The 17,853-nt window shown below is 47.0% G+C and overlaps 1 protein-coding gene across 1 annotated transcript in view; it reads right to left on the reverse strand.

Moving 5' to 3' along the window:
• LOC105495765 (FLVCR choline and putative heme transporter 2) overlaps window positions 1–17,530 on the reverse strand; it is a 71,098-nt gene extending 53,568 nt beyond the window's left edge. Inside the window, exon 1 of the mRNA XM_011765486.3 lies at window positions 15,653–17,530. Within this exon, the coding sequence (XP_011763788.2) occupies window positions 15,653–16,303 (651 nt within the window). The 5' untranslated portion in view covers window positions 16,304–17,530. The remainder of the gene's footprint in view (window positions 1–15,652) is intronic.
• Between the last annotated feature and the right edge of the window lie 323 nt (window positions 17,531–17,853).

A 17,853-nucleotide genomic window follows, 5' to 3' on the forward strand; every position in this document is an offset into this window, starting at 1 on the left:
ATGCTTGTAAACCCAGCACTTTGGGAGGCTCAGGTGGGAGGATCGCTTGAGCCCAGAAGTTCAAGACCAGCCTGGACAACATAGCAAGACCCCATCTCTATCAAAAGTAAAAAATTAGCCAGGTGTGGTGGTGTGTGCCTATAGTTCCAGCTACTCTGGAGCCTAAGCAAGGGGATCACTTGAGCCCAGGAGGTTGGGGCTGAGGTGAGCTGTGATCATGCTACTGTACTCCAAGCTGGTGACAGAGTGAGACCTTGTCTCTTAAAAAAAAAAAAGAAAAAAAGAAAAAGAAAGGTGATAATGTGATTATTGCAGGACTGAACTCATTATCATGAGACTGGGTTTGTTACAAAAGTCAGTTTGTCCTCTCTCATTCTCTCTGACACCCATGTGATGGCTCCTGCCGTGTTATGATGCAGCAAGAGGGCCCTCACCAGATGCAGCCCCTCAATCATGGGGTTCCCAGCCTCCAGAACCATAAGCCAAATTAATTTCTGTTCAATGCGTATTACCCAGTCTGTGATATTCTATGATAATAGCATAAAACTGACTAAGACAGAAAATTGACACCATGAAGTCGTCTGATGCCATAACACATACCTGAAAATGTGGAAGTGGTTTTTGAACTGGAAGGGGGTAGAAGGTGGAAGAATTTGGAGGATCAGGAGAGAAAAGTCTGCCATGAATGGAGTATTAAGGGCAATTCTGGCAAGGGCTCAGATGAAGAAAGAACTTTAAGAAGAGCCTAAAGCTTCTCAGGGATTACAGAAGTGGTCCTAATCAGAATATTGGTAGAAATATAGACAGTTACAGACAGCAAAGACCATTCTGATGAGGTGTCAGATGGAAATGAGGAACAAGGTATTGGAAACTGGAGTAAAAGCCATTCTTGTTATCTACCGCAGAGAACTTGGCAGGATTGCGTCAGTGTCTTAGGAATTTGTGGAAGACAGAACTTAAGAGTGATGAAGTAGGATATCTGGTAAAAGAAATTTCTAAGCAAAACATTGAAGGAGCTGTATTGCAACTTTAAAGCACATGTAGTAAAACGTGAGAGGAGAGAAATGACTAAAAGATGGAATTTGTAATGAAAAAGAAAGCAGAGCAGAAAGATTTGGGAAATCTGAAGGCTAGCCATGTAGACTGAAAAGGTGTCCGTAGGAGAAAAACACCAAGCAATCATTTGCTAAAAAAGTTAGTACAGACAGAAGGCAACCAGGCCTATACATCAAGACAATGGGAGGAAAACCCTGAAGACATTTCAGAGACTGTCTAAGCAGGCTAGGGCCTTGAGGACAAGTGCTATGGTTTGGACATGATCTGAGTTTGTCCCCACTTAAACTTATGTTGAAATTTGATCCCCAGGGGGGTCGTGTTGGGAGGTGAGGCTTAGTGGGAGGTATTTGGATCACTGGGGGGAGGATCCCCCATGAGCTGATCTCATGGAAGCAGGTTCTCACTCTCGCAAGACGAGATTAGTTCCTGCAGAAATAGATGAGTTCCCATGATAGTGGATTGTTTTAAAGCCAAGAGATCCTGTGGGTTTTGCCTCTTTGCATGTGTCCACTTGCCCTTTGACCTTCTCAGTCATGTTATAATGTAGCATGAAAGCTACAACCCCCGGCAGGCTGCAGGCATGCCCTTGAATGTCCCAGCCTACAGAACAGTGAGGTAAATAAACCTTTTCTTTATAAATGACCCAGTCTCCCAGTCTCAGGTATTCTGTTATAACAACACAAAATGATCTAAGACAGACAATTTGTACCAAGGAGTGGGGTCATCCGGAAAGATACATAAAAATGTAGAAGCAAGGCCGGGCGCGGTGGCTCAAGCCTGTAATCCCAGTACTTTGGGAGGCCGAGGCGGGTGGATCACGAAGTCAGCAGATCGAGACCATCCTGGCTAACATGGTGAAACCCCGTCTCTACTAAAAATACAAAAAACTAGCCGGGCGTGGTGGCGGGCGCCTGTAGTCCCAGCTACTCGGAGGCTGAGGCAGGAGAATGGCGTAAACCCGGGAGGCGGAGCTTGCAGTGAGCCGAGATCGCGCCACTGCACTCCAGCCTGGGTGACACAGCGAGACTCCGTCTCAAAAAAAAAAAAAAAAAAAAAAATGTAGAAGCAGCTTTGGAACTGGGTAATGGGCAGAAGTTGGAAGAGTTTGAAGAAATAGGCTAGAAAACACCTAAATTGCTGTGAACAGGGCATTAAGAGTAATTTTGATGAGGGCTCAGAAAAAGACAAAAAGATGAGGGAACGTTTGGAACTTCTCAGAGATTGGTTAGATGGTTATGACCAAAATGCTGATAGAAACATGCACTGTAAAGGCCATTCTGATGAAGGAAAGTAGTGTGTATTTGGAAAGTAGAACAAAGGTCACCCATGTTACGCCATAGCAAAGAACTTGGCTGCATCACGTCCATGCCTTAGGGCTTTATGGAAGACCAAACTTATAAGTGATAACCCAGGGCATCTGGCAGAAGAAATTTCTTTTTTTTTTTTTTTTTCCTTTTTAAAGATGGAGTTTCACCATGTTGGCCAGGCTAGTCTTGAACTCTTGACCTCAGGTGATCTGCCCATCTTGACCTCCCAAAGTGCTGGGATTACAGGCATGAGCCACTGTGCCTGGCCTAGGCAGAAGAAATTTCTAAGCAGCAAAATGCTCAAGACACAATGTGGTTACTTTGACAGCTTACACACAGCAAAGGAGTGACCTAAAGGTGAAATGTGTAAGAAGCAGAGCATTAAAATTTAGAAAATTTGCAGCCTGGCCATGTGGTAGAGAATGAAAGAACATTTTCAGAAGAGGAATCTAAGGGTGCAGCCAAGAGACCTTTTGCTAAAGAAATTAATTCTGATAGAAGGGAACCAGGTACTAACAGAACAATGGAAAAAAGGCCCTGAAAGTATTACAAAGGTCTAAGGCCATTCCTCCTATCACAGACCCAGAGGCCTAGGAGGACAGAATGGTGGAATACCACTGCCCTGAGCCACCTCAAGATGCTTCTCCTAGCTGCTCTGGCCAGGGCAGCCATGGCCCAATAGCCCCAGGTACAGCTTGGACCACTGCTCTGCAGAGTGCCAGCTGTGGGTCTTGGTGGCATCCATGTCCACACGGTACTATTGTGCATGCATGTGGAATTCAAGAGTGGTGGGCATAGCAGCTTCCACCTAGATTTCAGATGATATATCAAAAGCCTGGGAGCAGGCCCAGCACAGTGACTCATGTGGAGGCTGAGGTGGGTGGATCACTTGAGTTCAGGAGTTCAAGAGCAGCCTGGGCAAAATGGCAAGACCTCATCTCAACAAAACAAAACAAAACAAACAAACAAACAAAATTAACCAGGTGCAGTGGTGCATGCCTATAGTCCTAGCTATTTAGGAGGCTGAGGCTGGAAGATCGATTGAGCCTCAGAGGTCAAAGCTGCAGTGAGCTGTGATCACACCACTGCACTCCAGCCTGGGTGACAGAGTGAAACCCTTTGTCAAAAAAAAAAAAAAAAAAAAGGAAAAAAGAAAGCCTGGGAGCCTAGATAGAAACCCGCCATGGGGGAGAGCCACCACAGACAGCCTCTACTAAGGCAACGTCAAGCAGAAATGTGAGGCCAGAGCACAGGAGTCTTCTGCAAAGAGTCTTCACTAGGACAATGCCTAGTGGAGCTACAAGGGCAGGGCCACCGCAAGGACCCCAAAATGCTAGAATCACTGGTGGCATGTGACCTCAGCCTGGCTAAGCTTCAGGCATTTGATTCCAACCTGTGAGCACAGTCATCTGGGCTATGTCCAGCAAAGCCATGGGGAAAGGGATGCCTGAGGCATTGGGAACCCACTCCTGGCACCAGTGTGCCCAGGATGCAAAACATCAATCCAAAGGAGATTATTCTGGAGGTTTAAGATTTAAAGTCTGCTGGCCAGGGCTTGGTGTGGCTCATGCCTATAATCCAGGCACTCTGAGAGGCCAAGGTGGTAGGATCACTTGAGTGCAGGAGTTTGAGACCACTGTGGGCAACACGGCGAAACTCTATCTCTACAAAAAAAGACAAAAATTAGTTGGGTGTGGTGGCATGGCCTGTGGTCCCAGCTACTTGGGAGGCTGAGGTATGAGGATCACTTGTACCCAGGTGGCAGAAATTGCAGTGAGCCAAGAACTCACCACAGCAGTCCAGCCTGGGTGAAAGAGCAAGACCCTATGTTTGAATGGTAATTTTACCCAATGCCTGTGCAACCATTGTATATTAGAAGTAAACAACTTGTTTTAGAGTTTATAAGCTCATACCTGGAAAGAATGTGCCTTGAGTTTCAGATGTAATTTTGGACTTTGGACTTTTGAGTTGATGCTGAAACAAGTATATTAGTCCATTCTCACATTGCTATGAAGAAATACTGGAGACTGGCTAATTGATAAAGAAAAGAGGTTTAATTTGCTCCCAGTTCTGCAGGCTGTATAGGAAGCATGATGCTGGCATCTGCTCGGGTTCTGGGAGGCCTCAGGAAACTTACAATCATGGCAGAAGGCAAAGGGGAAGCACACACATCACCTGGACAGAGTAGGAGCAAGAGAGAGACAGAGGGAGGAGGTCCTGCACTCTTTAAACAACCATATGTCATAAGAACTCACTATCACGAGAGTAGCGCCAAGGAGACAGTGCTAAACCATTCAGGAGAACTTTACTCCCGTGAGCCAATCACCTCCCACCAGGCCCAACCTCCAATATTGGGGACTGCAATTCAACATGAGATTTGGTGGGGACACAGACCCAAACCATATCAACAAGTTAAGACTCTTGGGACTATTGAGATTGAATGACTGTATTTTGTATGTGAAAGGACATGAGTTTTGGAGGTTAACAGCAGAATACTATGGTTTGGATATGATTAGAGTCTATACCCATGAAAAGTCATGTTGAAATTTGATTCTCAATAGAGCAGTGTTGGGAGGTAGTGTCTGGTAGGAAGTGTTTGGGTCATGTGGGCAGATCTCTCATGAATGGCTTGGTACTGACCTCACAGTAGTGAGTTGTCACTCTCATGAAACTGGATTGTTCTCAAGGGAATGGATTAGTTCCTAAGAGAGTGGGTTGTTATAAAGCTAGGATGTCCCTAGGTTATAACTCTTCACATGCATCCACTTCCCCTTTGACCTTCTCTGCATGTTAGGACACAGCACAGAAGCTCTTGCCAGAAGCCAGGGCCATGCCCTTGAACTTTTCATTTTGCAGAACCATGAGCTGAATAAATCTCTTTTCTTAATTACTCAGTCTCAGGCATTGTTATGGCAACACAAAATCGACTAAGACAGCAAGGTTTCCAAATAGTCACCATGGGACCTCAGCATTCACTATCCAGAGCTGCCTCGGAACTCTGCTCCCTGCATTCTGGCACAGCATTCCTTGGCTACCCAAGCCATGGCTCACGTGGTCCCAGGTGTGGCTCGATCTACTTCTCTAGAAAGTATAAACTATAAACTTTGGCGGCATCCGCATGGTGCTAATCTGCAGGCGCATATAATGCAAGAGCTATGGGGCCATGGTGGCTTCCATCTAGATTTCAGAGAATGTCATGAACAGCTTGCGGGCTCAGGCAGAGACTTGTTTTAGGGGCACAGCCACTGCAGAGAGCCCCCACAAGGGTAATGCCTAGTGGAGCCATGGAAATGTGGCTATCACCAAGACTCCAGAACTGTAGAGCTACCAGTGTGCAACACTGGACTGAGAGAGTTGCAGGCATGAGACTCCAACTGTGAGAGCTGCTGGGTGGACTGAGTCCAGCAAAGCTGTTAGGGCAGGGCTGCCTGAGGCCTTGGGGGCCCAGTCTCTTCCCCAGTGTGCCCTTCTTTGACATAAAATCAAAGAAGACTATTCTCTAGCTTTAAGGCGTAATGTTGTTTTCCCTGTTGAGTTTTGGATTTACTTGGGACCAGTTACCCTTTTCTTCTTGCCTATTTCTCCTTTTTGGTACGTGTGAATGTTTATCCTATCCCTGTCCCACCATTGTATTTTGGAAGCATATAACTTGTTAGTTTTGGGGAGGTGTTTTTGAAACAGGGTCTCTCTCTCTCTGTCACCCAGGCTGGAGTGCAGTGGCATGTTCACACGGTTCACCGTAGTCTTGACCTCCTGGGCTCAAGCGATCCTTGTACCTCAGCCTCCCGTGTAGCTCAGACTGCAGGCATGTGCAACCATGCACAGCTTCTTTTTTTAAAAAAATGTTGTCCCGACTGGCTCTTGTTAATTTCACAGGTGCAGAGGTGGAGAGGAATTTGTCTCATTATGAACTGTGCCTTGAGTCTCCCTCATATTTGATTTAGGTGAGACTCTAGAATTTGGGCATTTGAGTTGATTCTGGAACAAATTCAGACTTTCAGGGCTATTTAGATAGAATGAATGTGTTTTGCCCATGAGAAGGACATAAAATTCTGGGGGCCAAGGAGAGAATACTACGGTTTGAATGTGTCCCTTAAAGTTCATGTGTTGGGGGGCCAGGTGCAGTGGCTCACGCCTGTAATCCAAGCACTTTGGGAGGCCGAGGCAGGGGGATCAGTTGAGGTCAGGAGTTCAAGACCATCCTGGCCAACATGGTGAAACCCTATGTCTCCTAAAAATACAAAAATTATCTGGGCATGGTGACAGGTGCCTGTAATGCCAGCTACTCTGGAGGCTGAGGCAGAATTGCTTAAATCCGGGAAGCAGAGGTTGCAGTGAGCCAAGATCCTGTCTGTGAACTCCAGCCTGGGTGGATAGAATGAGACTCTATCTCAAAACAAAAACAATAACAACAGCAAAAGTTCATGTGTTGGAAACCTAACTCCCAATGTAACACTACTGAGACATGAAACCTTCAAGAGGTCACGAAAGCTCTACCTTCATGAATGGATCAGTGTCATTAGAATGAGGGTGGGTTTGTCATAAAAGTCAGTTTGGCCCTCCGTTGTACTTTCTTAAACATGAGATGCCATCCACCATGTTATGACGCAGCAAGAAGGCCATCACCAGATGCTGGTCACTTGGCCTTGGACTGCCCGGCCTCTCAAACTGTAAGCTAAATAAATTTCTGGTCATTACAAATTACCCAGTCTGTGGTATTCTGTGACAGCAGCATAAAACAAATTAAGGCATTTACTGAAACCAATTTCACCTTTTCTTTTTACTTAAAACAAATTTACATCTTTAATGTGGCTACTAGAAAACGTAGTTACATGTGACTTGCATTTGTGGTCTGTGTCATATTTCTATCAGACAGTGCTATTTTAGACAGACAGCTGTGGCTCTATAGAACTGGTTCTGTAAAGTGGCTGTACTCACTTCTAAAAGTAAACTGATTCTCTCCTATTCTATTTCTAGATTGCACTGTGCTATGAGCTACCCAAAGGTCCTGGTGAAGTCCCCTCACAACCTCCATCCTATAGGACTCTCACCTTGGTTAGGACTGACCTCGAATATCTTTTTTAGATCTACATCTGTCTCATCCAGTACCACCAAGGAAACAAGGTTTTCTTTTGACCCTTGCAGGATAACAATGTGTGGGTATCACTTAAAAGCCCACACAGCTCATTTTCCGGTGAAACAATGCTACAAGTGTTGCTAAAAATTCCAGGCTGTTACTAACTGGGGGCAACTGGTCAGAGCATACCAAGAAAAGGGAAGGGCCTCAGTTGCATTCTCCAGGCTCATCTTCCCTCTCTCACCCCAGCTCTGGATTTGCTGGTTTCTTCCTGCTAGAGACTCCACCCTCACCTTCTTGACAATACAATGGCTGTGCTAGGTTAGAAGAGGCAGTATCAGCCCTCTAGCAGCAACTTCAAAAAAGAAGGCAAGTGCTAAGCCCTCACAGTCGACACAAAACTGCTGGAAACTATCACCAATAACCCTGGAGACACGGGGGAAAATTAAATCCTCAGAATCTGCCTTTTCTTTCTTTCTTTCTTTTTTTTTTTTTTTACATATATGCTTGATCCACAAGAAATACTGACCTAACTGCGAGTGGCTTTGAAGGTGGAACTAGGTTTAAATTTCTTTTTTACTATTCAGTAGCTATAGGACTCTGGATAAATTTGCAAGATTTATCTGGATCTCAGTTCCCTCTCCTGCAACAATGGGGACAATTTCACCTACTTCACAGAGTTGTTGAAAGGATTAAGTTAAATAGTGGATGAAAAGTACCTTGCATAATAGTAGGTGTTTAATAGATATTAGCTTCCTCTACCTTCTTCACCCTTTCCCATAGCAATTAGGTAAAGAAAATGCTAAAAACCCCAAGGAGAACTGAAAATAAATCCTCTATGCTATGATCTGCTTAGTTGTTGTGTGTGTGTTTGTTTTTTAATATAATCTGAATCTTGGCTCCTGGTACAATTTTTTAAAACCTGGTATAGTATCTCTTCGAAGGCAAGGATTATCTTTGCCGCCCTAGCACACTGTCTTGCAAAAGCTAGATAAATGCTTGTCGAAAGGAAGAATGTTGGATTTTATGCAAGCAGAAGGTAGTGCTCCTGTGGAGTATGTAAGAAGCATTTGAAGAGAGAGGTCAGAATTACCGGAGTATAAGGGTTATAGTGATCTGTGCGGTCAGGGTCAAAGTGAGGTGACTACCTTCCTGGTAGTAAAGATGAACAGAGGGAAATTTGCCTTTGGAGAAGTTTTGTAAAGTTTCTGTTTGAAATGAAAAATTTCCAAATGAAAGTTTATATTTTCTAAATGAAATTAATAGATAGGAGAAAATAGTCCAATGAGAAGAACTGGGATTTGTCAGGCCTCTGAGCCCAAGCTAAGCCATCATATCCCCTGTGACCTGCAGGTATACATCCAGATCGCCTGAAGCAACTGAAGATCCACAAAAGTGAAAATAGCCTTAACTGATGACATTCCGCTATTGTAATTTGTTTCTGCCCCACCCTAACTGATCAATGTACTTTGTAATCTCCCCCACCCTTAAGAAGGTTCTTTGTAATTCTTCCCAACCTTGAGAATGTACTTTGTGAGATCCACCCTCTGTCCGCAAACCACTGCTCCTAACTCCACCGCCTATCCTATAAGAACTAATGATAATCCACCACCCTTTGCTGGCTCCTTTTTCAGACTCAGCCTGCCTGCACCCAGGTGAAATAAACAGCCTTGTTGCTCACACAAAGCCTGTTCGGTGGTCTCTTCACACGGACGCCTGAAACATTTGGTGCCAAAGACCCAGGTCAGAGGGACTCCTTCAGGAGACCAGTTCCCTGTCCTCACCCTCACTCCGTGAAGAGATCCACCTACAACCTCGGGTCCTCAGACCAACCAGCCCAAGGAGCATCTCACCAATTTCAAATCGGGTAAGCAGTCTTTTCACTCTCTTCTCCAGCCTCTCTGGCTACCCTTCAATCTCCCTGTCCTTCCAATTCTAGTTCTTTTTCCTCTCCAGTAGAGACCAAGGAGACACATTTTATCCGTGGACCCAAAACTCCGGCGCCGGTCACGGACTCCGGAAGACAGCCTTCCCTTGGTGTTTAATCATTGCGGGGACGCGGGGACGCCTGCCTGATTATTCACCCACACTTCATTGGTGTCTGATCTCCGCGGGGACGCCTGCCTTGGTCATTCACCCACATTCCCTTGGTAGCAAGTCAATTGCGGGGACTCCTGCTTTGGCTGCTCACCCACATTGCAGCCCAGGGCTGCTCCCACCCCCTTCTCCGTGTTTCTACCCTTCTCTTTAAGCTTGCCTCCTTCACTATGGGCAACCTTCCACCCTCCATTCCTCCTTCTTCTCCCTTAGCCTGTGTACTCAAGAACTTAAAACCTCTTCAACTCACATCTGACCTAAAACTTAAGTGCCTGATTTTCTTCTGCAACACCGCTTGGCCCCAATACAAACTCGACAGTAGTTCCAAGTGACCAGAGAATGGCACTTTCGATTTGTCTATCCTACAAGATCTGGATAATTTTTGTCTAAAAAATGGGCAAATGGTCTGAGGTGCCTGATGTCCAGGCATTCTTTTACACATTGGTCCCTCCCTAATCTCTGCTCGTAATGTGACTCGTCCCAAATCTTTCTTCTTTCTCTCCTGTCTGTTCCTTCAGTCTCCACCCCAAGCTCTGAGTTATTTGAATCCTTCTTTTCTACGGACTCATCTGACCTGTCCCCTTCTTCCCAGGCTGCTTCTCACCAGGCCGAGCCAGGTCCCAATTCTTCCTCAGCCTCTGCTCCCCCACCCTATAATCTTTCTATCACCTCCACTCCTCACACCTGGTCTGGCTTACAGTTTTGTTTCGCGACTAGCCCTCCCCCACCTGCCCAACTATTTCCTCTTAGAGAGGTGGCTAGAGCTAAAGGCATAGTCAGGGTCCATGTGCCTTTTTCTCTATCAGACTTCTCACAAATCAGCCAGCATTTAGGCTCTTTCTCATCAGACCCCACTAAACATATACAGGAATTCCGATATCTAACTCTGTCCTACAATTTAACCTGGAGTGACTTAAATGTAATCCTCACTGCTACCCTCTGCCCAGATGAACGGGAAAGAGTTTTTTCTCTAGCCCAGTCTCACACTGATAACCGCCGGCTTCATGAGCCAGACCTCCAGGAGGGCATTAGAGCAATTCCCCAATGGAACTATCAGGCAGATTCCCCAGGTATAGCTAGGCGAGATTACATGGTTTCCTGCCTAGTTGAAGGGCTTAAAAACGCAGCTTACAAAGCTGTTAATTATGACAAACTTAAAGAAACTACCCAAGGTAAAGACAAAAACCCAGCCCCATTCATGGCCCGCTTAGCAGCAACCCTTAGACGCTTTACTGCCCTAGACTCAGAGGGGCCAGAAGGCCGCCTTATTCTTAATATGCATTTTATCAGCCAGTCAGCTCCTGACATTAGAAAAAAGCTTCAAAAATTGGAATCTAGTCCTCAAACCCCACAACAGGAATTATTCAACCTCACCTTCAAGGTGTACAATAATAGAGAGGAGGTAGCCAGACAGCAACGCATTTCTGAGTTACAGCTACTTGCCTCCGCTGTAAGACAACCCACAACCACATCTCCAGCATACAAGAACTTCAGAACATCTAAGCCACAGCTCCCAGGGGCTCCTTCAAAACATCCTCATGGACCTTGCTTCAAATGCCAGAAGTCTGGCCACTGGGCCTCAGAATGCTGTCAGCCCTGGATTCCTCCTAAGCCACGGCCTGTCTGTGCGGGCCCCCACTGGAGGTCAGACTGTCTGACTCACATCGCCGCTGCTCCTAAAGCCCCTGGAGCCCAAACCCAATGTTCTTTGGCCGACTCCTTCCCAGATTTACTCGGCTTAGCAGCTGAAGACTGACGCTGCCCAATCGCCTCAGAAGCCCCCTGGACCATCACAGATACTGAGCTTCAGGTAACTCTTACAGTGGAGGGTAAATCCGTCCCCTTCTTAATCAATACCAAGCCTACCAACTCCACATTACCTTCTTTTCAAGGGCCTGTTTCCTTTGCCTTTGTAACTGTTGTGGGTATTGACGGCCAGGCTTCTAAACCTCTTAGAACTCCCCAACTCTGGTGCCAACTTGGACAACATTCTTTTATGCACTCCTTTTTAGTTATCCCCACCTGCCCAGCTCCCTTATTAGGTCAAGGCATTTTAACTAAATTATCTGCTTCCCTGACTATTCCTAGGCTACAGCCACACCTCATTCCCGCCCTTTTACCCAGTTCAAAGCCTCCTTCGTGTCCTCCTCTCGAATCCCTCCACCTTAACCCACAAGTATGGGATTCCTCTACTCTCTCCCTGGCAACCAATCACACGCCCATTACTATCCCATTAAAACCTAATCACTTTTACCCCGCTCAATGCTAGTATCCCATCCCACAGCATGCTTTAAAAGGATTAAAGCCTGTTATCACTCGCTTGTACCAGCATGGCCTTTTAAAGTCTATAAACTCTCCTTAAAATTCCCCCATTTTACCTGTCCAAAAACTGGACAAGCCTTTCAGGTTTGTTCAGGATCTGCACCTTATCAACCAAATTATCTGGGCTATCCACTCTGTGGTGCCAAAGCCATAGACTCTCCTATCCTCACTGCCTCCCTCCGCAACCCCTCCATAACCCATTATTCTGTTCTGGATCTCAAACATGCTTCCTTTACTATTCCTTTGCACCCTTCATCCCAACCTGTCTTCGCTTTCACTTGGACTGACCCTGACACCCATCAGCCTCAGTAACTTACCTGATCTGGACTGCCGCAAGGCTTCAGAGACAGCCCCCATTACTTCAGTCAAGCCCAAATTTCTTCCTCATCCGTTACCTATCTCGGCATAATTCTTCATGAAAACAACGTGCTCTTCCTGCTGATCGTGTCTGGCTAATCTCCCAAACCCCAACACCTTCTACGAAACAACAACTTCTTTCCTTCCTAGGCATGGTTTTGTACTTCTGCCTTTGGATACCTAGTTTTACCATCCTGATTAAACCATTATATAAACTCGCAAAAGCAAATCTATCTGACCCTATAGATCCTAAATCCTTTCACCACTGCTCTTTCCGTTCCTTAAAGACAGCCCTAGAAGCTGCCCCCACACTAGCTCTCCCTAACTTATCCCAACCCTTTTCATTACACACAGCCAAAGTACAGGGCTGTGCGGTCAAAATTCTTACACAAGAGCAGGATTGCGCCCTGTAGCCTTTTTGTCCAAACAACTTGACCTTACTGTTTTAGGCTGGCCATCACGCCTCTGTGCAGCGGCCACTGCCACCACCATAATACTTTCAGAGGCCCTCAAAATCACAAACTATGCTCAACTCAATCTCTACAGTTCTCATAACTTCCAAAATCTATTTTCTTCCTCACACCTGACACATATACCTCCTGCTGTCCTCCACTACCTCTCAGCAAGCCGAACTCATTGCCTCAACTCAGGCCCTCACTCTTGCAAAAGGACTACGCATCAATATTTATACTGACTCTAAATATGCCTTCCATATCATGCCGTTATATAGGCTGAAAGAGGTTTCCTCACTACGCCAGGGCCCTCCATCATTAATGCCTCGTTAATAAAAACTCTTATCAAGGCTGCTTTGCTTCCAAAGGAAGCTGGAGTCATACACTGCAAGGGCCACCAAAAGGCATCAGATCCCATGGCTCAGGGCAACACTTATGCTTATAAGGTCGCTAAAGAAGCAGCTAGCATTCCAATTTCTGTCGTGCACAGCCAGTTTTTCTCCTTCTCAGGGGTCACTCCACCTATTCTCACACTGAAACTTCCACCTATCAATCTCTTCCCACACAAGGCAAATGGTTCTTGGACCAAGGAAAATATCTCCTTCCAGTCTCACAGGCCCATTCTATTCTATCGTCATTTGCATAACCTCTTCCATGTACATTCCCGCCTTTTAGAACCTCTCATTTCCTTTCCATTGTGGAAATCTATCCTCAAGGAAATCACTTCTCAGTGTTCCATCTGCTATGCTACTACTCCTCAGGGATTGTTCAGGCCCCCACCCTTCCCTACACATCAAGCCTGGGGATTTGCCCCCACCCAGGACTGGCAAATTGACTTTAGTCACATGCCCTGAGTCAGGAAACTAAAATACCTCTTGGTCTGGGTAGACACTTTCACTAGATGGGTAGAGGCCTTTCCCACAGGGTCTGAGAAGGCCACTGAAGTTATTTATTCCCTTCTGTCAGACATAATTCCTAGGTTTGGCCTTCCCACCTCTATACAGTCTCTTCATACCACCCCCAAAATTTTTCACTGCTCCAACACTTCACTATTTCGTTTTGCTTTTCTTATTAATATAAGAAGACAGGAATGTCTGATAATGGACTGACCTTTACTAGTCGAATCACCCAAGCAGTTTCTCAGGCTGTTGGTATTCAGTGAAACGTTCATACCCCTCAATCTTCAGGAAAGGTAGAACGCACTAATGGTCTTTTAAAAACACACCTCACCAAGCTCAGCCTCAAACTTAAAGAGGACTCTGTCTTGAATAAAGCCCCAAAACTCGCCAAACAAACAAGTAATTATGCTAACCCCCTTGGACACTCTCTAATTAGATGTCCTAGGTCTTCCCAATTCTTAGTCCTTTAATACCTGTTTTTCTCCTTCTCTTATTTGGACCTTGTGTCTTCCATTTAGTTTCTCAATTCATACAAAACCATATCCAGGCCATTACCAATCATTCTATACAACCAATGATTCTTCTAACAACCCCACAATATCACCCTTTACCCCAAAACCTTTCTTCAGTTGAATCTCTCCCACTGTAGGTTCCCATGCCACCCCTAATCCCACTCGAAGCAGCCCTGAGAAACATCGCCCATTATCTCTCCATACCACCCCCAAAATTTTTCGCTGCTCCAACACTTCACTATTTTGTTTTGTTTTTCTTATTAATATAAGAAGACAGGAATGTCAGGCCTCTGAGCCCAAGCTAAGCCATCATATCCCCTGTGACCTGCATATATACATCCAGATCGCCTAAAGCAACTGAAGATCCACAAAAGTGAAAATAGCCTTAACTGATGACATTCCGCTATTGTAATTTGTTTCTGCCCCACCCTAACTGATCAATGTACTTTGTAATCTCCCCCACCCTTAAGAAGGTTCTTTGTAATTCTTCCCAACCTTGAGAATGTACTTTGTGAGATCCACTCCCTGTCCACAAAACATTGCTCCTAACTCCACTGCCTATCCCAAGACCTATAAGAACTAATGGTAATCCACCACCCTTTGCTGACTCCTTTTTCAGACTCAGCCTGCCTGCACCCAGGTGAAATAAACAGCCTGGTTGCTCACACAAAGCCTGTTCAGTGGTCTCTTCACAGGGACGTGTGAGACAGGATTACCAATCCTTTGTTAAATACACAGCCAGGACTGTACGTGCTTGGAAGATGTGAGACTGGGAGGCAGTGGTCTGGCTGAAAGACGTTTGCTTTAAATATTCCCATAAATATTTGTTTCGAGTATTTGGAGACGGCATTCAGGTTTACAACCTGCCCAGCTTTCTGGATCATAACCACATTGAGATGCAAAGAATGTGAGCTTCTCCTTCCAATAAGAAGGAAAGAGAAAAAGATTAAGACATGAACTACCCTTTCTAGGCCTTGGAAATTCAGAGTGAGATTTCTACTCCATCCTGCTGGACTTGGCTCCAAATCCCAGGCAAGGAGTTTGGCACAAAGCACTGTTCCCACTGTCCTGGCTTCAGCTGTGTATAAAACAAGGTAAAAACAGTGCCAAACACCACCAGGCATGGCTTTGCAATTCTATGCAGTAGAGGAGATACTGCACTCTAGGAAAGCTGGTTGGTCCAACTGAAAACACTGCCAAGCTCTGATGACACCAGAATAGTCTGATGCCCAGGGGCTGCTGCCAGAGAGCGAAGAGCATTCCTGAAGTTACAGGTCTAAGTTGGTGGACTGACACAGGTTCAGGAATGACACAGCAAAGGTATAGTATGTTCTAGAAGCATGCTTTCGGCTGGGGCAAGAGCAACTGTGATGAAAAGCTGAAAGAGCAGGTCCCCCTGCTTTTGTTTCCCGCCTCTCTTACAGCATCACAATCACTGCCTGTCACACCCAGTCACTGTCACCCAGAGTCACAAACACTGTTGGACAATCAGCAAATTACAGCCTCCCATACCCAATAGTTAGGTGCAATCTAACACACACCCCTGGGAACATTCACAGACTCTTCTACCTACCTGATTGCCAAAGACAGCCACCGAGCAGGCTGTTGAAACCTCATTAGCCCCAAACCAGACAGAAGCGATGCGGGAGGGCATGCCTAGGATGAAAACCTGGGCCACGGAGCAGATGACCTGGCCCACCACAGTGACTGGAAAGAGGTGTGGCTTCAGGCTGCCCAGCTTCACCCAGGCCCCCAGGCAGTTGAGAGCCGAGCCGGTGAGGGCAATGGTGCGGAGGCCGAACTTCTCCAGCAGCCAAGCCACTGGCAGGAGAAGAGGGATGTAGGTCAGCATGTAGCACATGGACAGCCAGTCGATGGCAAAGGCACTGACACCGTAGAAGTGCATGAAGATGTTATTGATGGAGCCGTACTGGATCCACTGAAAGGCGTTGCACATGGAGTAGCAGCTAAACACCAGGACCACGGCCCAACGGCGCCTGCTCACCTTGATCACGCTGAGGTCCTCAGGGCCCGAGCTACTGGGGTGAGCCAAGCCACTGGGTTGGGCTAAGCCACTGGGGTGGGCCGAACTGCTGGGGTGGACAGAGACGCTGGGGTTGATGGAGACGCTGGGATGGACCGAGACGCTGGGGTCCGCTTGGAGTGCGGACTCCGGCGCAGGGGTGTCATCGCGCTCTTCCTGGTTGGGACCTTCATTCACCATGACCACAGTCTCCTTTGGAATCCTGGAGAAGTGGTGAGGACTCCGGCAGTCTTAAGGGATAGTGGCTTCCGCTGGTCTCTTAGAGTCGAAAGGACACTTGCCTATTCCAGAAGAAACAGAGACTCGAGGCTGCGTAAAAGCCTCAAGTGGGGCTTCCTGTGCTCACCCCCAAGCTCCTCCTCCCACTTTTGCTTGGGGCTGTCTGTTCCCACCCGCGGCGATCGTTGTCCCAAGGCCGGCCGCACACGCTGCAGCCGGCTCCGGACCGCTCCTGCCTTGGGTCTCCCCACAAGGCGTTCCTTGTGCAGGAAAAGTTCTCTCCTTGCGCAGCCACTTCGCCCGCAGAGTCCTCTCCGGGGCCAGCTTGGGGCCTCGCCCCGTCGGGCACACGTGACCGCCCCGCCCCCGTCCTGGCTGGTTTCCTCCACCCCCCCCAACTCCACCCCCTACCCGGTGTCTCTTGCCTTCTCGAGCCGGGTCCGCCAGGCAGCGCAGTTGTTTCGCCACAGCTTGCGGGATGCATTCCTCCCCCACGCCCCGGGCGCCATGGAAACCGCCCGGTTAACCCCCACCCCTTGCACTGTCCCTCAAATTCATTTGCCACCCGCTGTCAGTGGACCCTGCAAGAATATCCGCCTTTCCGAGGTAATCCGCAAAATAGAGCGTCCCCGGTGCCTGTCCGCATGCCCTGCGCGCGTGCACCAAAGCCGGGGGCCACCTAAGTGTCCTGGGGAATTCAAGAGAGATTCCCTAACTTTCTTCCCCTTGGCTTAGGCTCCCAGCCCCTTGCTGAACTAAAGAAAGATTTGTAGATTCCCGGGCTGGTTGCGCTTCTGGGTTAAAGGGGAGTTGCAGAAAACTCGCTTTACTCGCTTCTTTCCCTGCGGACGTGGTTTTGTCTTGGGGAGGTTACATTTGAACCTGTTATGTGGGGCTATTATTTCCTGATGGATTCTGGGCGAAGACCCTAGGGTGGCGGGGAGGGAAAGGGGAGTTTGAAGAAGCTGTCCGCGGTTGTGTGATGGAACGCTTAGCGCAGAGCTGGCTCCGGGCTTGGTCTTGGAAGCGGTCTTTGACCTCAAGCAGCGCTAGTCTGCCACCTGCCGGTCCCAGCCCATTTCAAAGGGCAAACCCTCGACTCGCTGCACTGATCCTATTCTTGGCGAGGGATCCTGGTAAGGAGCCCAAATTCTCCCTGAGTTCAAACAGCAGCTTAGCTACAACGAGGTGTCACTGTAGATCAAGGAAACTCCACCTCTCTGTGGTTCAGTTTCTTCATCTGTAAATGGGAATGATGAAATAATAGTACCTACCTCACCGTGTTGTTTTGAGACTTGAATGAGTTAATACATGAACACATTTAGAAAATTCCTGCCACATAGTAAGCATTCCGTGAGTGCTGGCTATCCTAGCAAAAAGCTAACATTTGTTGTACAGTGCTAAACAAATTGAATGCACTATCTCATTTATGCATCACAAGAATTCTGTGATAAAGTTGCTATTGCTGGCCTGCATTTTATAGATAAGAAAACCGAGACTCCAAGAAGTGA

This window comes from Macaca nemestrina, chromosome 7 (assembly GCF_043159975.1).
Source record: "Macaca nemestrina isolate mMacNem1 chromosome 7, mMacNem.hap1, whole genome shotgun sequence".
Taxonomy (NCBI): Eukaryota; Metazoa; Chordata; class Mammalia; order Primates; family Cercopithecidae; genus Macaca; species Macaca nemestrina.